Consider the following 21,859-nt stretch of genomic DNA (forward strand, 5'->3'; position numbering starts at 1 on the left):
GAAGTCTGACTAATCCTGTTTTGAAATAAAATATTTTTTGTAAAATTCGATTTTATTTTGAAGATTTGAATTTGAGATATTTGATTAAAAATAAAAGAGATACTTACTATCACACTTCAATTTTTTTATCTGGACTTTTAGTTCATTCATTTTCTTGCCATAAAATAGAAGTTAAAATTTACTCCATGACTTAACTATAACATAAAATCATCAAGTTGAAATATAAAAAAGAGACTTTTTTTTTTCCTATTAAGGGATACGATTATCCTAAGAGAATCATTATCAGAGAATAAAATTGTCCAATTATCAAACAGTACATGGCAAATTAAGCTATTTTCTCGAAGAATGTCTTTGTAAGTTCAAAATGGGCCTGTTAGGAGTACGGTAATCAGCCCAAGTATCTAATGGCCCAAATCAAATAAAAATGTATACCAACATTACTGAGAGCACGTGGATGATAGAGACACAAAACTCCTCATCCATCCGCTCCACTCCACTCCACTCGATTGCCAAACCTCGATATATTGGAACGTAGTGGTGAGACTCTTTTATTCTTACTTTGAAATATATATTATATAGAGAAATTTTATTATAGCTATACATAATTTGTATTTAGTCAAGATTTCAATATAAACGTCTTACACAGGGTTTATAATACGTAATTCGTACTTTTTTCATATTTCTTTTTAGTTCGTTTCCAAAAGAATGATCCCTTTATATTTTAACTTTAACTTTTCACGTGACATATTTACAATCACAAGATTAAAGAGTATTTTGATACATCTGACATAATTTTAATTTAGAATCATAAGATTAATTTTTTTAAATTTTTTTTTTATTACAAGTCACCGTCATTTTTTTTGAAACGAAAGGAGTAATTAATTAAGATATATCTAACATTAGCTAACCTCTTTTTTTTTAAAAAAAAAAACTCAATAACCAAACTATTTTCGCCTCAGCCACAGACCTCACTATCTCTGTGTAAATATCCACTCGCTCTCTCTCTCTCCTCCCCATCTCTCCCACTATCCACACACACTCTCTCTATCTCTCTCTTCTCTTTCCATGGCTGCTGTGTTGGAAACCATTACAGTCCCACGCGCATCGGCGCTGCCGTCGTCATCGCTTGCTCCGGTCGCCGGTTATTCCTTCTCCGGTCCTCGTTCCTCTGTTAGATTCTCTCAATTCAGCGGCCTTAAGATCCAGCCAATTCGCTCATCTGTATCCACTAGCTCATGCTCTAAAATCATTCCCCGAGGAGGACGAGTCGTTTGCGAAGCTCAGGATACCGCCGTCGAAGGTATTTTGTAACTGAAAGTATTTGTTACTACTCTTTATATTGAAATTCTCCCTGCTCCTTTATGCATTAGCTCTTGGTGAAAACTCAGTTCCAGGAAATTAAATTGTTAACGGTGGAAGTTTCTACTATTAAGATAGTTAATTTTTAGTTTCATCTGTTCTAAATAGATTATAAGTTCTCATAGTAATAGTAATAACTTGAGTTATTTTGTATTCAAGGTATATTTACTTGGAATGGGAAATGAAATCTGTGAACAATATGTGTGTCTTCCTTGTATTCTGCTTGTGAGTATCGGTATTTTGGTGTTGGTTACTTTGCTTGCCTAATTTCCTTATTAATTGAATTAGATTCATGTAGTATGCGAGAGTTGGTAGATTTGAGAACAGAGTATGCTTTATATTTTCCTTGAATAGTGAGCTGGTGTTTGTCATTTATTACTCTTTCAGTTGAAGGTTGAACATTTGGATACTTTCCGTAGAAAGAGAGGGAAGGAAATCCTTTAGCAATATTGATGCTCAAGTTTTGTGTTTTCTCTTCCCTTGTGTTTGAATCTTGATACATCGAAGGCAAGTAAGAGCCTCAAAGTTGCCATTTGTTGTTTTGTGCACATAGCTAATAACTTTGGATTAGCTCTCAGGTTAGTATAACTGGAATTTGTCCAGGAAAACCACAAGTAATATGTCGATTACTTGTGTTAGATGTCCTTTAGGAGTCTTAGAGACAAGAATAATGTTGTGATACTCTGCGAAAGAAAAGAAAGGAAACAAGAGAATGCAAAACATTTGAAACATCCTTCGTGTAAAAATATTGGGAACATCGTTCATGTGCTCCTTCCCCTTTCACAACCACCTGACATCTCCCACAAGACCCTTGTAATGTTCCCTGCGCTAAGCTCTTCCATAGTTCCTCTTGTTTACTTGTTTACTTTGTTTCCTTTTCTATTGGAAATAGTATGTTAGGTGCATGTAATGGTTTGAATCCTACTGCAGTTAATAGCATTGTATGCATGGTATATAAGTGGAGAAGGGCAGTGGGTGGGTTTATATCCACGAAATTTTGAACCATGCGGCACTGACTCTTGGGCATTTCTCAGCTATAAAAAGAACTATGTTGGTCTGTGCTCTTTAACAATTTATATAAGGGAATTAGTATGTCAAGAGTCAAGACAATAAGCTCAATAAAGTGTAAAAGATGTCATAGGGCCGCTATGGTATAATACCCTCAAAGCTTTGTTGCTTTCATAGTTTCACTTATCTGCTAAGAATTCATTGAATATTGGTTGCTAGCATATGAAGCTACTGCCAATCTTAGGGAATAAACATTGTTAGTGATATCAGTTTTTCCTTTGCCTTGTGAAATCTTCATGTTTCACCATGGCTTAAGACCTTTTGTGTGAGATGTAGATGTTGCACCAGTTATGTACTTATATTAGCCATGGTTAGTTGGGAAAATGGGAAGTTATGTTGTCAACTTTTCTCTTTAGCTTCCATAATATGATTAGTTATAAAAAAATTTGGATACACAACCTTTTCCTGTCTAGTTAATTGTGGAGAGAATTGCTATTGTAGATTTCTCATTAATCATTATAGTTAGCATCATTTGCTGGTTTAACACAGTTCTTGGGAATTGCAGTGGCTGCTGTTAGTGATAAAACATGGAAGACACTTGTAGTTGAGTCTACTGTACCTGTACTGGTTGAATTTTGGGCTCCATGGTGTGGTCCATGCCGAATGATCCACCCCGTCATTGATGAACTAGCAAAGGAATATGTTGGCAAGCTTACATGCTTAAAGCTGAACACAGATGAAAGTCCTTCCATTGCAACCGAATTTGGAATTCGAAGCATCCCAACCGTGATGATATTCAAGAATGGAGAGAAGAAAGATGCAATCATTGGTGCAGTTCCTAAATCAACACTTACCACCTCCATAGAAAAATTCTTGTAAAATGTTGCATATATAGATATATTATCTGGGAATTTACTCATATTATTCCCTTTCACCCTCTAGTGCGGCAATTGTTTAAGTAAACCAGTAATGCTCCTGTATAGTTGGGTTGCATTGTGTTTCCCCTTAAACATTACGTTGATCGTTTCTCATGTTTAGAAATTCACTTTTATTTATAAATGCTTTTAACAAAGCATAATACTACTCATGCTTTGATTAAAAACTCGAATATTTGGTGCCCGTAGCATCAAAACTATCACAGGCAAAGCACATATGCTATATATGTTTTTCAGTAATCTTTGGTTTTGTGAGTTCAGGTACTCACTACAGAGGTTCTCTGGGCTGTTCAACACCTTTCTGACTGCTGATAGCAAATTTGTATTTGATAGAGCTGAAATTCATGTCAACATATTCGGGCATTCGTCTAATAATGGTAAGGATATATGTGAGTCTATTTCTTTAGCGAATGGTATATCAGGCCCTTTGATATGTGGATGATAATTCTCAGCTGACATGGCATTAACAGTATGTTTAAAAAACTAAATGGTCCATCCCTCTGATATACCTACAGGGGAAAAAAAAGTGCTCCACTTTATTATGTCTCTGTAGATAATGGACATACAGGCTGTAAGGTACTCTTAAACTGTCAAAACATATTGTGGATAAGTTCTACTCAAAGCCCACGTAGCATTGATTATTTGCTCAAATATATTGGAAGGTTGTTGCATGTGTTTTTCGTTAGGGATAAAGATATCACTAATACACATCTAAATCAATCGATCAAGTTGTTGAGAATCATGAAAATTTATATGATTTTTTTCATCTGTCTTAGTTTTGGTGGATAGAGTTATTGTTGATAGAGGTGGCAATTATTTTGCAGAATTAATCAATCAAAGTATGTCAAAAGGTGATCTGAACACCATGATCATAAGTTTTCTTGTGTATCTTGTTATATTTTTACTTATTTTTCATGTATTATTTAAAAGAGTAAATTATGTGAGCGTTTTTGTAAGTTAAGAGTGCAACAACCTTCTCGTAAATTTAGAGATTCACATATATCCTTGTCATTACATAAATTTAAATGAGTCGGTCATGCTTTCTCTTGTTTTTCCAAATATTAACGTGCTCTTATATTAAATTAGCGTGATCAAATGAACCTTTTGACGGTTGCACATGAAAACATTAATTACTTTCAAACTAAAACTATAATTAATTATATGCTATAAGAATTAATTAAACACATAAACATGTGTAGTTTACACTCATTGTCATAAGAAACGTATACTACCTTCTATGTAAGTATCAATCAAGTTAACACCAAACATAGTTTAAGAAGAATTACACCCATTTTATGATATTTGTCACACTTCACTTTTCAATAATAAATCTACATAAATTTTGATTAATTATTAAAGATATATATTTTTAGAATAATAATATAAAAAGAATTAAGACTTCACGTATTTTTTTATATATTTTAAATATTTAGATAGAAATCAGGTTAAAGACGAGAAAAAGATAATTAATATAATATGTTTAGTTTTGAAACATGTTTTGAACATTGAAATAAGAAAAATTAGAAAAATAAACACACTTAACGTGCCAATCACTCTTTATAATTGAGCCTTTATAATAGTATAGTGATTTTAAAATTCCACTAAAACTTTTTCCTTTTTATTTTTGGTAGTTGAAGAATGAAAGAAAGAGGAAAATACAACTTAATTGTGAATATCTTCTTCTTCTTCCGAAAAAAATTATATTGTATATAGGTTTAATTGTGAATATATATATAAATATTGACTTTTTACGCAAGTTAAAAATTTAATCTAATAATTAAGTTATTACAAAGATTTCTTAAAATGGTGTGTTTTAGTCATAAGTTTAAGTTTTTATTTTTTACCTTATCCTCCCAACATAATGTCATTCCAAACATGATCTTCTTATTTGTGGCAAACTAGTTCATAAAACTTGCAAAAAGTAATGAAAAATACTTTTTTAAAAAAATAATGGTAATATTCGAGTCAGCTAAAATACAAGTTTTTTAGTTTTACACAATATTTTACTCCCTCCTATCAATAATAAGTTTCAACTAATCTTGTCAATCAATATTAGGTCGTATGAAGAAAAATCATTTAATATATCTATCAAATATAAAACAAAAAATCTTACTCATATTCAAATTCATCTTAAAACTAATAAAGTAATATAAATACACAACAACTAATTATATTTAGGAATAAAAGCACATGTAAGAATCCAAATCATGAACTACTACGTTCATCGAATTTGAAATAAAAATCATAAGGCATGATATAATAACTGAAATTTCTTCGTATTATTCAAACATTTCAAGTTTGACCCTAAAGATTGAAATAGGCAAATATCTAGTTGGAAAGGGTTTCGATTCAAAGATTCGTATGTTGACATTAATAGACATTATCAATAATAAAATTCGATTAAACGAAAAAATAAAATCTAAAGCGCATTGTTGATTGGTAATGAAGTAATAACTATTTTTTATTATATAAAATCGCTTTCAATAACCCTTTTTACTTTTTAAATAACATTTGGATAAAAAATTTAAATATATCGAGCCCCAAAATAGATATCGAAAAAAATAGTAACTACTGGGAAAATAGGGTTACACGCACGTCCCTAATTTTTCTCAAATTACGCGGTTGAGAAGTAATAATAAAAATTGAAAATTGGGAACTGAACTTTCTATAAATACAAAATCAACCCCAATAAATATCGAAACTGACCCGTTATCCTCCTCCATTCAATTTTTCATCTTTTTTCTCACTGTATCTTTACCTTCGCTTTCTGCAATTCGCCATTATTGAAACTTCGTCCTTACGTTTTTCATCTATTGGGTACGTTTTTCATCTTATTTTTTGTTTTTGTGTTTATGTTTTTGAGATCTTTGTTTTCGCATATTATTGATTGAATTATTTGTTATGATTTCTGTTCATTGTAATCGATGTTTGTTTTGAGTTTTGTGTTAATTGAGAAAATGGAAAATTTTCAATTTGAGGTTAAGATTGTTAATTTTGGATTTTGACATTGTGAAGGAATTTGGTCAACTTACTTTAATTTTTGGTTAATTTTTTTTTTTTTTGTTATGGGTAGGAGTAGTTAGTGTTGCTATGTTGTGGGATCGGGGATGAATTCTATGTTTAATCAGAGGTATCGGGTTTGAGCTAAAGAAATGAAAAAAAATACAATGAATTAGTCGGGTTCTAATGCGGGTATTGTTGTATCAGGGTGGAAACAAAAACAGAAAGAATTAATGGTGTTGATTAGTTTTGTGTAAAATAAAATCTTTATATTCATTGAACTGTTTGTGCAAGTGAGTTCTTTTGATGATTTTAGTTTTGTGCAATGCCTATTTTGTTTCAGAAATTGAAGAATTTTATTTGTTTCGTTTCAAATGCATGATAGGGAAAGTTTTGCGTGCATTTATGAAATGGAGAAATGGAAAGAGGAATTGAGGAGATAATTTTGTTATATGTCAAACTTGTGCCATCAAAATTTTGTGTTTTTATCTCCTATTGGCATAAATATATTAACATTTCCGACTGCGTTTCTATGTGTTTTCGTCTTTTAGACTTGAAATGTAGGCTTGGAGATGTAGACTGGAGTTTGACAAACAAATGTATTGTCAATCAAAACGAATTTAAATGCAGTTTTAGCCACACTCTAGCTTTGTGATCTACTTTTTCAGCCCCGCCACTTCTGTTTTGAAGAAGACAGGTTCTAGCGAATGGATGCAATTATATGGTTTAGTATTTAGAGCGTGTTTACTTGGGAGTTGGGACTCTAATTTTCCAACCTTGCTCCTCATCACATGCATACTCCCTATAGGCTAAGTTCTAAAAGAAAGGAAAACGAAAAAAATGAAGAATAGGAAGATGCTTTGTTAAGTTGTCTTCTTCATTTTGCTTTCCAAATGGTCAACTCGTCAGAAACGGACCAACTATATATAATAGTCTTTTGGATATCTGATTTCATGCTTCGATAGAAGTTGTTGACATTCAATCATGTTGTTGTGCTGATGAATGTGTATGTTTTCATTTGAATGGTTCATTTCTTGTTTTTAGCTATTTTATAGATCCTGTCCTTGTAGATTTTCAGGTTAAGTTTGTATCGATGGTCATTTACTTCCTATGGATTTATTCGTGGAGTGTCTGAATGAACTTTATAGGGTGACTGATTTGTTTGCAAATTTTTCCGTTTTAACAGACCTCATGGCTTTGGAACAAAATTTTGTTGATGAAGATATGTTCACTTTTGTATCTGAAGAAGATGTTTCCCTTAAGAAGGGGAGTGCAATTCCAGTTCCAGTTCCAACATCAAGTTCTGACAATATAACAGGAGGTTATGATTGCAATATTTGTCTCGACTCGGCACACGATCCAGTTGTCACCCTCTGCGGACACCTCTACTGCTGGCCTTGCATTTACAAGTGGCTTCAAGTTGATAGATCTACTCCGGGATCAGAAGAGAAATGTAAATGTCCAGTCTGTAAGGCTCACATCTCAAACTCATCGCTGGTACCTCTCTATGGCCGTGGAACATCATCCACAGAATCTGAATCCAAGAAGTCTCAACGGGATGTTGTAGTACCACGCAGGCCTCAAGCCATTGAGATAGCAACTCTCGTTAATTCATTGTCTCCAGCTTCTCACGTGAGTCAGCAACTTCATCACAGACAATCCGTCCCCTCTGCCTTTGGTAGCTATGCTGCTTTGGCTCCATCCAGCTTTGGGGGTACTTCAACGATCAGTTTGTCCAGCCCAACAGTTGGGGTATTCGGAGAAATGTTTTTGGGAAGGATGTTTGGGAACTCAGACACAAGTTTATTTGCTTATCCTCACCCAAACACTTCCACCATTCCAGGAAGTGGCGGTTTTAGAATGAGGCAAGTGGAAAAATCTCTTAACAGATTATCCATCTTTCTTTTCTGCTGCATTATCCTATGCCTTCTCTTATTCTGAGCGTTTAACATATGATGTATAGTTGTGAAAATTATGCAGACTGTTGTCGCTAACAGTCGATTAGTAGATAGTAGAAATACATAGGCATATAAGAGATTGAACAACCACCAAAGAAAAGCTTCATACCGCGTAAAGGTTGCTTTTTCTTTTTCCTTCTACTGTTATATTGTTGTGCATTCCCTTCTCTTTCGCGGAACTTTGTTGCCCTTGAGAAAGTGGCAACAGACATAGCCATGGCTATCTGTTCTGTTACTTTGGTAGTCTCTTGTAAGGAGCCCAGTGAACCTTTTGCTTTGTGGCCCAAAATGGTCTTTGTGATATTGGCAATGTAATATGAGGAATGAACATGTTACTTTCCAAATTTTTTTTCTGTGTTCTTTGATCTTCATCTTCTTTTTGTTTTAATATTGTTTGGATTTTCATAAGTCAATTTAAGTTTTCGATCCAAGCCTCGAAAATGCAGCGTGAGACTGTGTAGAATAGAGTCTTGTGGTTTAGTCTACTCTGGATCTCTGCATAGAGATTTTACATTTGTGTTAATAATAGGATTCTAAATGACCGAACTCATAAATAGATCCCTAAACTTGTCGGGTTTTTTCCTTCAGGTAACTCAACTTTCCTATTGAATCATTGAACCACCCATAATTTGTTTCGTTTAAACACTGTTGGTTGGTTTTGATCAGCTTTTCTATTGTAAATGCCTTCAATTGTGTTCGTACTGTAATGATTTTGATTGAAGGAATGAAGACAACCGTGTGTTGGTTTCATTTGTTTTCTAATGTGTTCAAATGACTTGAAGTAAAACACAATTATTCTCGAACAATTTCCAAACACAATTATTCTTGAACAATTTCACTCTCAATTGGACTAATGAGTTCTGGAACAACATATGTATCCTCTATCAATATCTCTCACAAATTATGGTTCACATGAGCCAACGATACTTAAAAGGAACAAATTATGGGTGGTTCAATAATTCAATAGAAAAATAACATAGTTGAGGTAAATGAGGAGGAAAGCCCAACAAGTTTACAGATCTGTTTATGCATTTGACCATTCTAAATATAATAATAATTTGTGAATTTCTTAATCTCAATACTTGCGTTCGTATTAACAATAAGGTTTTCTTTAACGAGCTTTAAAAAATAAAGAAGTGAACATACTAGGTGAATTTAACATCTATATACACAACAACAACAATAAGAAATCCATATATTCGCCGCTTAAGGCTTCAATCGAAATAGTGTTCCGTATTAAGAATCTTTTCATATTCAAAATTTATATTTGAAACTTTTAATTAAAAAAGGAACAACTTCATCGTCGTATGAACATGTGGATAATCCATTACAGCAAAGACAAACAAGATTTCAGTTATTCCATCTGCTACTGTCTACTAGTATTAATTTTTTTAATTCAAATTAATAAAAAGAAAGTACCAGGAAAGAGATAAAAGTCGTACTCCGTACAACCAATATTAAGTTAATGAAATTGTATCAATCGACTGAATAATTAGATATATCCTAAAGTCAATATAACATGAATAAATCATATACTTATCCTCCGTCTTAAATTATTTATCATAATTCTCGCTTTTACATATCTTTAAAAAATATTAATTAATAGGCGATAACTATTTTATCTTTTGTGATAACAACAATAACGACAATTAAAATTATATTAATTCATGATAAATAATTTTAAAAATTACGATAAATAATTTGAGACGGAAAAAATACATATATGATTAGCTGTTGATAGGATAATCACCGACGAATTGCAATAAAAACATTTTTTTTTCATAAACTGTGACATGTGGTCTTTTCTTGCTTTTTTCTTTCTCTATTTTCAACCCTTTTTTGAACAAACTTTTACGTACATTTCAGTATAATAAAAAGAAAAAACGCGTATTGCGGTAATTACATTTTATTTTGAAATTTTTTTAAATTAAAATAAGTTTAGAGTTTTCAGAATTTGCGGATACATTGTTTCTTTTGCCCGATACATATCAAACAAATACATGAGTTATGTATCAAATACATAGTCGTACACACAGTTATAAACCTAATTCATACTGATTTAGGTTTGAAATTATTAGGGTTTTGAGGTTAATATATTCCGATAATAATATTTACATTATATACAAATTAAGTTATAATGTACAGTATCTGATAGAGGTGGACTGAAGTATCTCGATGTTAAGAGAGAGAAAAAAAATGAGAAACTTTTCTAATTAATTCAAATGATGGAAATTTTTATGGAGGCTATTCTAAGTCGTGCGAATACAAAATATTTCGTAATAATAATATTCAATTTTTAATATTCTTAGTATTGATGGGTTGATTAAATCCATTTTATTTTTAAAAAATTATAGATTCAAACCTATCGTTTATAACAAATTATTATACATATTTATATTTTGCGTTACATGTACAACTGTTTCAAGTGATTACTATGTACTACTAGTAGCATTTTCGTGGATTTAGAATATATAAGAAATGCTAATTTATACTAATTAAACAATTAGTAGTTCTAATCATTTTTGCTAATTCATAGTATTTTGTAAGATGAATAATTAATTAAAGTTTCTATTATAAGTATAATCACCGACAAACGCGTATTTCTTATTACTGCATTAATTATTTGTTTGAAAAAAATTATAGAATCCTAAAGTCTATAAAATTGGCACGTTCATTCATGCATTAATATTCCACTCATTATCTTTCACTTAAATTCTAAGAAATATTATTATTACATTATATTCTTTGTTCCATTTTGAAAATTTCAAAATTTTAATTATGGAGAATTTTGTTCCTAACATTAAGATTTTGAGGTTTGTTTTGTTGTTTACTACTTGTAATTTGTTTATTGTGGAGATTAACGCACAAAATTGGCTTAATGGTCGTGCTACTTTTTATGGAGTCAATCAAGATCCAAGCACTTTCGGTAAGCATCTCGTTAAGTTCTCACCAGCGTTTTTTACTCATGTTGAGCTAGCTTTTATAGGTTGAATTAAGATTACGATCGATTGAAACAACACAATTGTTTTGTTTCTAGAATAAATTGGCTTTAAAACATAGCTTACTTTATAGTACCAGTAAACGAATGTGTAGAGGTCAAATATGAATATGTGATCAGAAAAAAATCAAATTATAAACATGTCATATATATATATATATATATATATATATATATATAACCTAATTTGTTCAAAAGTTTGATCATGACACATTGATTGTCAAGATCGATCAATAAAAGAGTCATAATTCAATTTGTTCAACATGATCAAACTTCCTCTATCATTTTTATTTTATTTTTTTTGTACTTTTCTATATTTGAGTTGCATTTTACTCTACTTTTGACTAATCGATATTATAACACGTCGATTTCAATAGGCTAGATCATGAATCATAACTCAATCTAACTGAAACACATGTTGAATATTTTATTAGACGTATCGAGAAGTACAAACTAATTAAATTTGGTCATTAGGTGGAGCTTGTGGTTATGACAACCCTTATCATGCTGGATTTGGAGTTAACACAGCGGCATTAAGTAGTGCCTTATTCAGAAATGGACAAGCATGTGGAGCTTGCTATAGAGTGAGATGCAACCGCCAGCTCGATCGCAGGTGGTGCATCCCACATGGGGCCGTCACTGTGACGGCCACTAACTTCTGCCCTCCAAATAACCACGGAGGGTGGTGTGATGCACCACGTCAACATTTTGACATGTCTTTGCCCGCTTTCCTTCGCATTGCTAGACAAGGCAATGAAGGTGTTGTTCCCGTTCTCTACACCAGGTATATATAATTATAATGATCAGTGACGTACGCAGAATTTATAAATCTTTTTTTAAAAAAATTTAACTATACCTTTATTATGGACGTTTTGGTTAATAAAAGTCAAACTCTTTTTTTTGTTTTAATAAATAAATCATGATGCTACGTACATTGTAACTTGTAAGACTAAACAAAAAGAAAAGACAACATATGTAGAAAAAGAATAATTAGCATGTGAGCAACTTGTTTTATGTCCAAGAATAAAGCCTATATACATTAAGAATCACACTACAACAAGATCAACAACTTTTGTATATATTTGTAATATATAATATATATATAACACCTTTTGGCACGTTTACTTTATATATATTCAATAGAATCGTAACTAAAATTTTGAATTTTTGATTTCTCGATTTTAAAAACGATAACTTAATGAATTATATATTTGGATAAAATATTCAAACTTTTTTTTTATAACGACATCATTTGATCAGATACAATTAATTGTTACGTATAATGAAATGATGTTATATCAATGATTGTATCATGTGTCGAGTGAAAACTCAAAGTTGTTGTATTCTATCAAATCATAAGTAGAACTGTAACTCCGCTGTCTGATATATAAAATATGAATTATTTTTGCAGGGTGGCATGTAAGAGGAGTGGAGGAGTACGTTTCACATTAAAAGGACAATCAAATTTCAACATGGTGATGATATCTAATGTGGGAGGTAGTGGTGATATTAAGAGTGTTTCTATTAGAGGCTCAAGAACAAAAACTTGGATTCCAATGTATAGAAATTGGGGTGTCAATTGGCAAAGTCGAAACGATCTTCGATCACAAACGTTGTCGTTTAGAATCACATTGGTTGATGGTAAGACGGTGAAATTCATCAACGTTGTACCTTCTGCATGGAAATTTGGACAAACTTTTGCCTCACGCAGACAATTTAATTAATTAAACCTAAATAGAAAGTATACTTTTAAATTTTGTATTTAACCTACATCATGTTCATGACCTAAGATTTTTTTTAGATGGTTCATGGACATGCTAGTAAGTTAATCAAAAAAATAATAATTAAATTGTTTTGTTTTGTATTTTTACGTTTTATTTTTGCATGACAATTTCATTATTGGAATTAGTCGATACGATGTATAATGTTCATGATTTTATTTTTATGTATTACGTAACACGATGTAATTGTTATGCTCTATAATTTTGAGAGTGTGACAAACAAGTATATTTTACTAATTTCAATAATAAATGTATTATTTCTCATGAATGAGCTAAGAAAAAATGTGATCGTGCTTTTTTTTTTATATCACAAATATAAAGTTCATATATAAAATTCACAAGTTGATGAATTTGTAAAAAAAATTAGAAGATAAAGGGTAATATGTAAACAAATAATTATAATGTAAATTGTAAAACATACCATCATCAATTCACTAATACATAAAGGAAAGTAGATGTGAATAGAATAAATTACTGAAATAGGTAAAGGAATCTAAACAAAAAGCATGCACTTTATTTTTTTATATCATACGTAATATAGAATTAAAGTTTCATTTTCAATATCAATATTGAAGTCCGACTATTATGGATTTGCACCATATAGAACGCTATATGAGGGGAAACACTCCTTATTAAAGAGTTTTTCATACTCAAAATTCAAAGTCGAGACGTCTGATTAAGAAAGAAGCAATTTCATCAGTTGCGCTACATTTGTTGATGGTAATATTTTAGTAATAGTTGCATAAATTAGTAATGTTATTTAATGGAACCGCTTAATTGAATAGTTTGTCACTATACTCAGCTTCTTCACTATTTTATTTGTATTTTTGTCATAAACAAAATGGTCCAAAATAATTGTGATTTAGAAAATTAACATATAGTTGATTGCATTTTTTTCCATTTTGTCAATCCTAATAGTTATTCTTTGTCACGATCCAGATTGTCGTGATTGACACTCACACTAATTTTTTGATGGGTGTATCACTACTACAATCCAAACTAAAACAAATAATCTAAAAACTAAGACATTTAAGTTACGGAAGCAAATTAAATAAACTAAGTAAAAGATTTTCATAAACTTCAACAAGAATTCTAAAGAACTAGCTAAACAAATGCAGAAGTAAACAACCTAAAACCTGAAAGTCAATGTACCAAATCTCATTTACAACAAGTGTGATCAACGTTGCAACATTTATACATATAAAGTATCACAGTATAGCAAGAACAAGCATACAACATACAATAGTAAAACTTCAACAAGAATTCTAAAGAACTAACTAAACAAATGCGGAAGAAAAAGTGAAATATTTATATATAAATTTATTTAAAATATCAAACTAATAAAATCTAATTTAATTTTTAAAATTAATTAAATTAACTTTTGAAAAACGCAACATGACAATTAAAAGTGAAATAATAAAATAATTATGCATGTAATAATTAGTAACACGGGAATTAGTTACTTCTCCACTTAAATTTTTAACTGATATGATTATATATTGCCTAATTTAATGAAAAAGCTGAAAATCGTTTGGTAGCCAATAGAGAGACAACTTATTCGTACATATCTTATATAAGATAGCTAATTAGCGAGTAACTTATTCATATATATAAGTTTAATTCGACATTTGATTTGTAATTTAAAATCCCTCGTAACTAACATATGTATAAGTTATGAGGAAATATGCGTAGTATTTTAACGGAAATCGAAAATAAAAGATGCAAAGATTTATATTTCTTATTACTTTATCATTAGTGTCAAATTGGTATTATTAATTGTCTAAAACCCTAAATCTCAACTGTCTTCTTTGTTCATCTATTTCAATTTTTTCTGTTCAATTTCAATGTTGGGAAGCTTAAACCATTGTTGTTCTTCAGTATCATCACAATCAACAAAGCCAATAAGCTCATCAATGAACTTCGCAATTTTGAGAAGATCAATTTCTTACAATCTTCTTCAAAGAGCTTTTCCAGTTCGTGCTTATTGCACTGTGTATTCTTCAAATTCGAAGCGTAACAATTTGTTTTCCAGAATTAGCCCTGTGAGGCATGCGGATCTCATAATTCCAGTTCTGGATGAATGGGTGGATGAGGGCAGAAAAGTCACTAGCTTCGAGCTTCAACGCATTGTTCGTGATCTCCGTAGCCGTAAACGGTTTTCTCAAGCTCTCCAGGTTCTATTTCCTGCAATTTTTTTTTAGTTGGTATTGGAATGTAACCGTAGGGTATGGTGTTGTTTTTGTTAGTGTTCGAATATGATAGTCCTGAATAGAGGGGAATAGATATGGATGATTAGTATAGCTGACTCAGTTAATTTTCGATCGAGGTTAAGTAGGCGTTTCGATATGAATTTGAGTGATATTTGAAAAAAGAGAGGTATTTTGATGCAAGAGTATGTAGGTTTGAAGTTGCATTTCACTTGAAAATACGTTTTTTTTTTCTCCAAGTTTTGAGTGAAAAATTTGACAAAAGTGATATCTTATGCTAATGATAATCGGGTCCTAAGTTGATTGAGTGATTGATTTCTGTTTGGGGAGGGGGATTATGTGGAACTTGAGTAATGAGATTGAGATTGAGCTGGTCTTTCTTTGATTTTTAATCTTCTTTAGCGAAAGGCTTATAAATTATAATGAACTTAGTGGATCTATCCATAGAATTAAACAGCTTCACCGCAGTTTTTATGTTGAAATTGAGATTATAATGAGTAACAGGGACAATGCTATCTAACAGTCGCTAAATCCAACTCATATGAACGATAACAAACTAAATGCAATGATAATGAATGAAAAAAATTTAAAGGAAATACTATATGAATCAGTACAAGCTCTCGGCAGTTGGTATCAACCTCTACTTGATATGAAGCAAGGTAGAAATGGAAGATATAATAGGAGGAAATAGGAAGATAGAAGGATAAAGGAGCAGAGAAAGATAAGAGATAGAAAGAATAGAGGGAGAAATCGGTTAGGATAGATGAAGATTGAAGGGGAGTAGTTTCAAGATAATTCTGGAATCTGACGTCCTTTGCTGTAATAGCTCATCCATATATAGATGGACTAAGTTCGCACACCAGATTTGGAAAAGCTGAGGTGCGGAGCTAAGTCCCCTCACGTGACTTCAACCAACCCATTTTCTGCTTAATTGATTCAGGCTATGTTGCTCGGACTCTTCAAAAATGTCGATGGGCATGTGTCAGATCCTCCAAAAGTTTTGCATTTTTAGTGGATTGAGCATAGGTACGACAACATTTTGGAGAGTCCAAGCAAGATAGGATTCAGGTCTCAACAAAAATGGATTGTAAATGAAGTTTTCTTAGAAAACCCTGTTTCTTACAAAGAAGAAATTGAGTATGATAGGAAATGCTTGTGCATCTGATGTAGAAGGGGAGAAAGGAACATGTTTCAACTTCTGGTCTCTGAATTTTATTGCTACATCTGACTTTCCCTTGTTACTAAAGCTGGTGGTGCATGCTTGTTTCCATGTAGGTTTCAGAGTGGATGAGTGTCAGAGGTCTCTGCCCTTTCAAGTCAGGAGACTGTGCTGTGCATTTGGATCTTATTGGTGTTGTGCATGGTTGGGAAGCTGCAGAGTGCTACTTTAATAACCTTACCGATGAACAGAAGAATGATAAGACTTCCGGTGCTCTCTTTAACTGTTATATTAGAGAACGCCTAGTTGAGAAGTCCCTAACCCACTTTCAGAAAATGAAGGAACTTGGTTATGCTCACTGTACTCTTGTTTACAACAATCTCATGTGCCTTTACAGAAGTACTGGCCAACTCGAGCAAGTCTCTGAAGTGCTATCAGAGATGAAGGAGAATGGTGTCACCCCTAATAACTTCAGCTATCGGATCTGCATCAATTGCTGTGGAGAAAGAGCTGATTTTAGTGGTATGGAGAAGCTTCTTGAAGAAATGGAAAGTCAGCCTTTCATATCGGCGGACTGGATCACCTATTCCATGATGGCTAATGTTTATATTAAAGCCAAGTTCAAGGAGAAAGCTCTTATTTTCTTGAAAAAGTTAGAAGATAGGCTACATAAAGATCCAATAGGTTACAATCATTTGATCTCCCACTACGGAAATCTAGGCAACAAGGAAGAGATGTTGCGATTGTGGGGTGTACATAAGGTTGTGTGTAAAAAGCAAATTAACAGGGACTACATCACCATGTTAGGTTCCTTAGTGAAGCTTGGTGAACTAGAGACAGCTGAGACCGTGCTAAAAGAGTGGGAGTCTTCTTGCCGCACCTATGATTTTAGAGTGCCAAATATCCTTCTAATTGGATATTGCCAGAATGACTTAGTTGATAAAGCTGAAACCATGCTGCATGATATTATCAAGAAAGGTCAGACACCAATCCCAAATAGTTGGGCTATCATCGCTGCAGGGTACTTGAATATGAATAATATGGAAAAGGCTTTTGAATGCATGAAAGAAGCTATAGCTGTACGAGGACAAAATCCCGCATGGAGACCAAAACCCCATCTGGTGTCAAGCATAAGTAAATGGCTCGGTGACCAACAAGACTCTAGAGAAGTAGAGGCTTTCCTTAGCTCATTAAAGACAGTAGTTACTGGAAATAAAGACGTGCATGATGCGACTAGAAACACAGAAGCCAGTGGAACAGAAGAAGAGAATGAAAAAGAAGAAATTCTTAGCTATGAGCAGAGCAAGTAAACTTCTGCCCAAGCCTGGAGGAACATGCGCCTGTCTCGTTTTCTCTATTATCTACCTCAACATGTTTGGAGAAAACGGAGATAAAAAAGAGTAAGCCACACTGTTATTACTGTTGAGGCTAGCTTTGTATACTGTGAACTTATTCATTATCTGTACTTGAAGATATGTGAAGAGCAGTGATGAACAATGGTACACGATTGCAACAAGCTTGCATCTTGTACTGTCAAAATGAAGGTAAAAAACTGGCGATTTTGCAGCCTTGTTCGGATCGATCAGCATTACCAGGTGTTTACAGTTATTATTTAGTAGCATTCGTTTTCACTCTAAAGCTAGAGTTTGAAAAAAGATAAAAGGATGTAATTTTTGAATAAACAGTTTTACAATTTGCAATTGATATGTTCACAAAAAAAAAATACTGTATGATTAAGACCTCAATAATATATCAATGTCACATATGGTCAAGTAAGTGAAGATCCAGCTAAAATGAAATCTTGATAGTCTACTGATATGATTTGTTGAGCATTACAAATTAAACTCAATCTATTCGATATTAAATTATAATATTAATGGATATACATTTCATTTGTTAATTAACATTGAACAAATTTATATTATATGATTTTATTAAATTATACTTGTGTGATAAATTTTCTCTGTAAATAGTACATGCTAATTTGGACATCCTGCAACATTTGAAGTGGTTGACATGCGCCGTCCTTGGGTACTGTCCTTTTCCTCTTAGCAAATCAAACAAGTTTTTCGAAATTTAAAATTTATGAAATCTAAATTTTAATTTTTTAATATTATTAAATTTTATATATACTTAAGAATTTTCTGAAAACTAATATATAGATATTAAATAAAAATTAATGAGTTCGATCGAATTCGCAATCTATGTTATATTATTTCTACTAACAGCAAACTATCTCCGGATTTTTCGGTGATGGGAAATGCATCTACTCTTCGGCGGCTATTTTTATTACTCTTTTTTTTTTCTTTTTAGAGATAGTGGTGGAGTGGGCTTGAATAATAATAATTTGGGAACAGCAAATAAATAAAAATATTTTTTTGAATATAAATTTTTTATTTATTTGCTATGGAGCGCAATTATAGCGTAATAAAAACTTTATATTTATATGCTATAGCAAAGTTTGCATAATTGTGCTCCATAGCAAACATAGAAATTGTATAATTCGATATACATATACAGTTGAAGCAAAATGTATAAAATGAAGTGTATAAAACAAGAAAGAGAAAGACGCTTGGGCAGAGAATTGTGTAAAAACGAATTGTATTATTATAAGTGTATAGAACGATTATATACAATTTGAATTTGTATAAAATGAGAAAGAGAGAAAGACGAAAGAGACTTGACAAGGAATATACAATTGAATCGAATTGTAAAAAACGAGAAAGAGAGAAAGACGAAAGAGACTTGACAAGGAATATACAATTGAATCGAATTGTAAAAAACGAGAAAGAGAGAAAGACGAAAGAGACTTGACAAGGAATATACAATTGAATCGAATTGTAAAAAACGAGAAAGAGAGAAAGACGAAAGAGACTTGACAAGGAATATACAATTGAATCGAATTGTAAAAAACGAGAAAGAGAGAAAGACGAAAGAGACTTGACAAGGAATATACAATTGAATCGAATTGTAAAAAACGAGAAAGAGAGAAAGACGAAAGAGACTTGACAAGGAATATACAATTGAATCGAATTGTAAAAAACGAGAAAGAGAGAAAGACGAAAGAGACTTGACAAGGAATATACAATTGAATCGAATTGTAAAAAACGAGAAAGAGAGAAAGACGAAAGAGACTTGACAAGGAATATACAATTGAATCGAATTGTAAAAAACGAGAAAGAGAGAAAGACGAAAGAGACTTGACAAGGAATATACAATTGAATCGAATTGTAAAAAACGAGAAAGAGAGAAAGACGAAAGAGACTTGACAAGGAATATACAATTGAATCGAATTGTAAAAAACGAGAAAGAGAGAAAGACGAAAGAGACTTGACAAGGAATATACAATTGAATCGAATTGTAAAAAACGAGAAAGAGAGAAAGACGAAAGAGACTTGACAAGGAATATACAATTGAATCGAATTGTAAAAAACGAGAAAGAGAGAAAGACGAAAGAGACTTGACAAGGAATATACAATTGAATCGAATTGTAAAAAACGAGAAAGAGAGAAAGACGAAAGAGACTTGACAAGGAATATACAATTGAATCGAATTGTAAAAAACGAGAAAGAGAGAAAGACGAAAGAGACTTGACAAGGAATATACAATTGAATCGAATTGTAAAAAACGAGAAAGAGAGAAAGACGAAAGAGACTTGACAAGGAATATACAATTGAATCGAATTGTAAAAAACGAGAAAGAGAGAAAGACGAAAGAGACTTGACAAGGAATATACAATTGAATCGAATTGTAAAAAACGAGAAAGAGAGAAAGACGAAAGAGACTTGACAAGGAATATACAATTGAATCGAATTGTAAAAAACGAGAAAGAGAGAAAGACGAAAGAGACTTGACAAGGAATATACAATTGAATCGAATTGTAAAAAACGAGAAAGAGAGAAAGACGAAAGAGACTTGACAAGGAATATACAATTGAATCGAATTGTAAAAAACGAGAAAGAGAGAAAGACGAAAGAGACTTGACAAGGAATATACAATTGAATCGAATTGTAAAAAACGAGAAAGAGAGAAAGACGAAAGAGACTTGACAAGGAATATACAATTGAATCGAATTGTAAAAAACGAGAAAGAGAGAAAGACGAAAGAGACTTGACAAGGAATATACAATTGAATCGAATTGTAAAAAACGAGAAAGAGAGAAAGACGAAAGAGACTTGACAAGGAATATACAATTGAATCGAATTGTAAAAAACGAGAAAGAGAGAAAGACGAAAGAGACTTGACAAGGAATATACAATTGAATCGAATTGTAAAAAACGAGAAAGAGAGAAAGACGAAAGAGACTTGACAAGGAATATACAATTGAATCGAATTGTAAAAAACGAGAAAGAGAGAAAGACGAAAGAGACTTGACAAGGAATATACAATTGAATCGAATTGTAAAAAACGAGAAAGAGAGAAAGACGAAAGAGACTTGACAAGGAATATACAATTGAATCGAATTGTAAAAAACGAGAAAGAGAGAAAGACGAAAGAGACTTGACAAGGAATATACAATTGAATCGAATTGTAAAAAACGAGAAAGAGAGAAAGACGAAAGAGACTTGACAAGGAATATACAATTGAATCGAATTGTAAAAAACGAGAAAGAGAGAAAGACGAAAGAGACTTGACAAGGAATATACAATTGAATCGAATTGTAAAAAACGAGAAAGAGAGAAAGACGAAAGAGACTTGACAAGGAATATACAATTGAATCGAATTGTAAAAAACGAGAAAGAGAGAAAGACGAAAGAGACTTGACAAGGAATATACAATTGAATCGAATTGTAAAAAACGAGAAAGAGAGAAAGACGAAAGAGACTTGACAAGGAATATACAATTGAATCGAATTGTAAAAAACGAGAAAGAGAGAAAGACGAAAGAGACTTGACAAGGAATATACAATTGAATCGAATTGTAAAAAACGAGAAAGAGAGAAAGACGAAAGAGACTTGACAAGGAATATACAATTGAATCGAATTGTAAAAAACGAGAAAGAGAGAAAGACGAAAGAGACTTGACAAGGAATATACAATTGAATCGAATTGTAAAAAACGAGAAAGAGAGAAAGACGAAAGAGACTTGACAAGGAATATACAATTGAATCGAATTGTAAAAAACGAGAAAGAGAGAAAGACGAAAGAGACTTGACAAGGAATATACAATTGAATCGAATTGTAAAAAACGAGAAAGAGAGAAAGACGAAAGAGACTTGACAAGGAATATACAATTGAATCGAATTGTAAAAAACGAGAAAGAGAGAAAGACGAAAGAGACTTGACAAGGAATATACAATTGAATCGAATTGTAAAAAACGAGAAAGAGAGAAAGACGAAAGAGACTTGACAAGGAATATACAATTGAATCGAATTGTAAAAAACGAGAAAGAGAGAAAGACGAAAGAGACTTGACAAGGAATATACAATTGAATCGAATTGTAAAAAACGAGAA

The 21,859-nt window shown here is 32.0% G+C and overlaps 4 protein-coding genes across 5 annotated transcripts; all 4 read left to right on the forward strand.

Annotated features, from left to right (window-relative positions):
- The first annotated feature begins 935 nt into the window (after positions 1-935).
- LOC107026232 (thioredoxin 1-like) lies at positions 936-3,475 on the forward strand. The gene is made up of 2 exons (XM_015227129.2): positions 936-1,300; positions 2,933-3,475. The coding sequence occupies exons 1-2, from the start codon at positions 1,066-1,068 to the stop codon at positions 3,244-3,246; spliced, it is 549 nt and encodes a 182-aa protein (XP_015082615.1). The 5' UTR covers positions 936-1,065; the 3' UTR covers positions 3,247-3,475.
- Positions 3,476-5,966: 2,491 nt separating this feature from the next.
- On the forward strand, positions 5,967-8,625 carry LOC107024103 (E3 ubiquitin-protein ligase RMA3-like). Its single transcript, XM_015224999.2, has 2 exons — positions 5,967-6,119; positions 7,489-8,625. The coding sequence occupies exon 2, from the start codon at positions 7,494-7,496 to the stop codon at positions 8,241-8,243; it is 750 nt and encodes a 249-aa protein (XP_015080485.1). The 5' UTR covers positions 5,967-6,119; positions 7,489-7,493; the 3' UTR covers positions 8,244-8,625.
- A 2,343-nt stretch (positions 8,626-10,968) lies between these two features.
- On the forward strand, positions 10,969-13,299 carry LOC107025628 (expansin-A12). The gene is made up of 3 exons (XM_015226393.2): positions 10,969-11,186; positions 11,733-12,042; positions 12,670-13,299. The coding sequence occupies exons 1-3, from the start codon at positions 11,039-11,041 to the stop codon at positions 12,980-12,982; spliced, it is 771 nt and encodes a 256-aa protein (XP_015081879.1). The 5' UTR covers positions 10,969-11,038; the 3' UTR covers positions 12,983-13,299.
- Positions 13,300-14,757: 1,458 nt separating this feature from the next.
- On the forward strand, positions 14,758-18,181 carry LOC107024412 (pentatricopeptide repeat-containing protein At4g21705, mitochondrial-like). Of its 2 annotated transcripts, XR_001457344.2 has the most exons (3): positions 14,758-15,213; positions 16,522-17,805; positions 17,878-18,181. XR_001457344.2 is itself a non-coding variant. In XM_015225392.2 (2 exons), the coding sequence occupies exons 1-2, from the start codon at positions 14,884-14,886 to the stop codon at positions 17,713-17,715; spliced, it is 1,524 nt and encodes a 507-aa protein (XP_015080878.1). In that variant the 5' UTR covers positions 14,758-14,883; the 3' UTR covers positions 17,716-18,181. The 2 variants fall into 2 exon arrangements, 1 of the variants encoding a protein (XP_015080878.1); XM_015225392.2 differs by having other exon boundaries at positions 16,522-18,181.
- Positions 18,182-21,859: the final 3,678 nt, after the last annotated feature.

This window comes from Solanum pennellii, chromosome 7 (assembly GCF_001406875.1).
Source record: "Solanum pennellii chromosome 7, SPENNV200".
Taxonomy (NCBI): domain Eukaryota; kingdom Viridiplantae; phylum Streptophyta; class Magnoliopsida; order Solanales; family Solanaceae; genus Solanum; species Solanum pennellii.

Bases quoted from the DNA above. Each gene is read 5' to 3' on its own strand.
- LOC107026232 (XM_015227129.2), top strand. From the start codon at position 1,066: ATGGCTGCTGTGTTGGAAACCATTACAGTCCCACGCGCATCGGCGCTG. The intron at 1,301-2,932 runs GTATTTTGTAAC...TGGGAATTGCAG, and splicing joins TCAGGATACCGCCGTCGAAG to TGGCTGCTGTTAGTGATAAA.
- LOC107024103 (XM_015224999.2), top strand. From the start codon at position 7,494: ATGGCTTTGGAACAAAATTTTGTTGATGAAGATATGTTCACTTTTGTA.
- LOC107024412 (XM_015225392.2), top strand. From the start codon at position 14,884: ATGTTGGGAAGCTTAAACCATTGTTGTTCTTCAGTATCATCACAATCA. The intron at 15,214-16,521 runs GTTCTATTTCCT...GTTTCCATGTAG, and splicing joins GGTTTTCTCAAGCTCTCCAG to GTTTCAGAGTGGATGAGTGT.
- LOC107025628 (XM_015226393.2), top strand. From the start codon at position 11,039: ATGGAGAATTTTGTTCCTAACATTAAGATTTTGAGGTTTGTTTTGTTG. The intron at 11,187-11,732 runs GTAAGCATCTCG...TTTGGTCATTAG, and splicing joins TCAAGATCCAAGCACTTTCG to GTGGAGCTTGTGGTTATGAC. The intron at 12,043-12,669 runs GTATATATAATT...TTATTTTTGCAG, and splicing joins GTTCCCGTTCTCTACACCAG to GGTGGCATGTAAGAGGAGTG.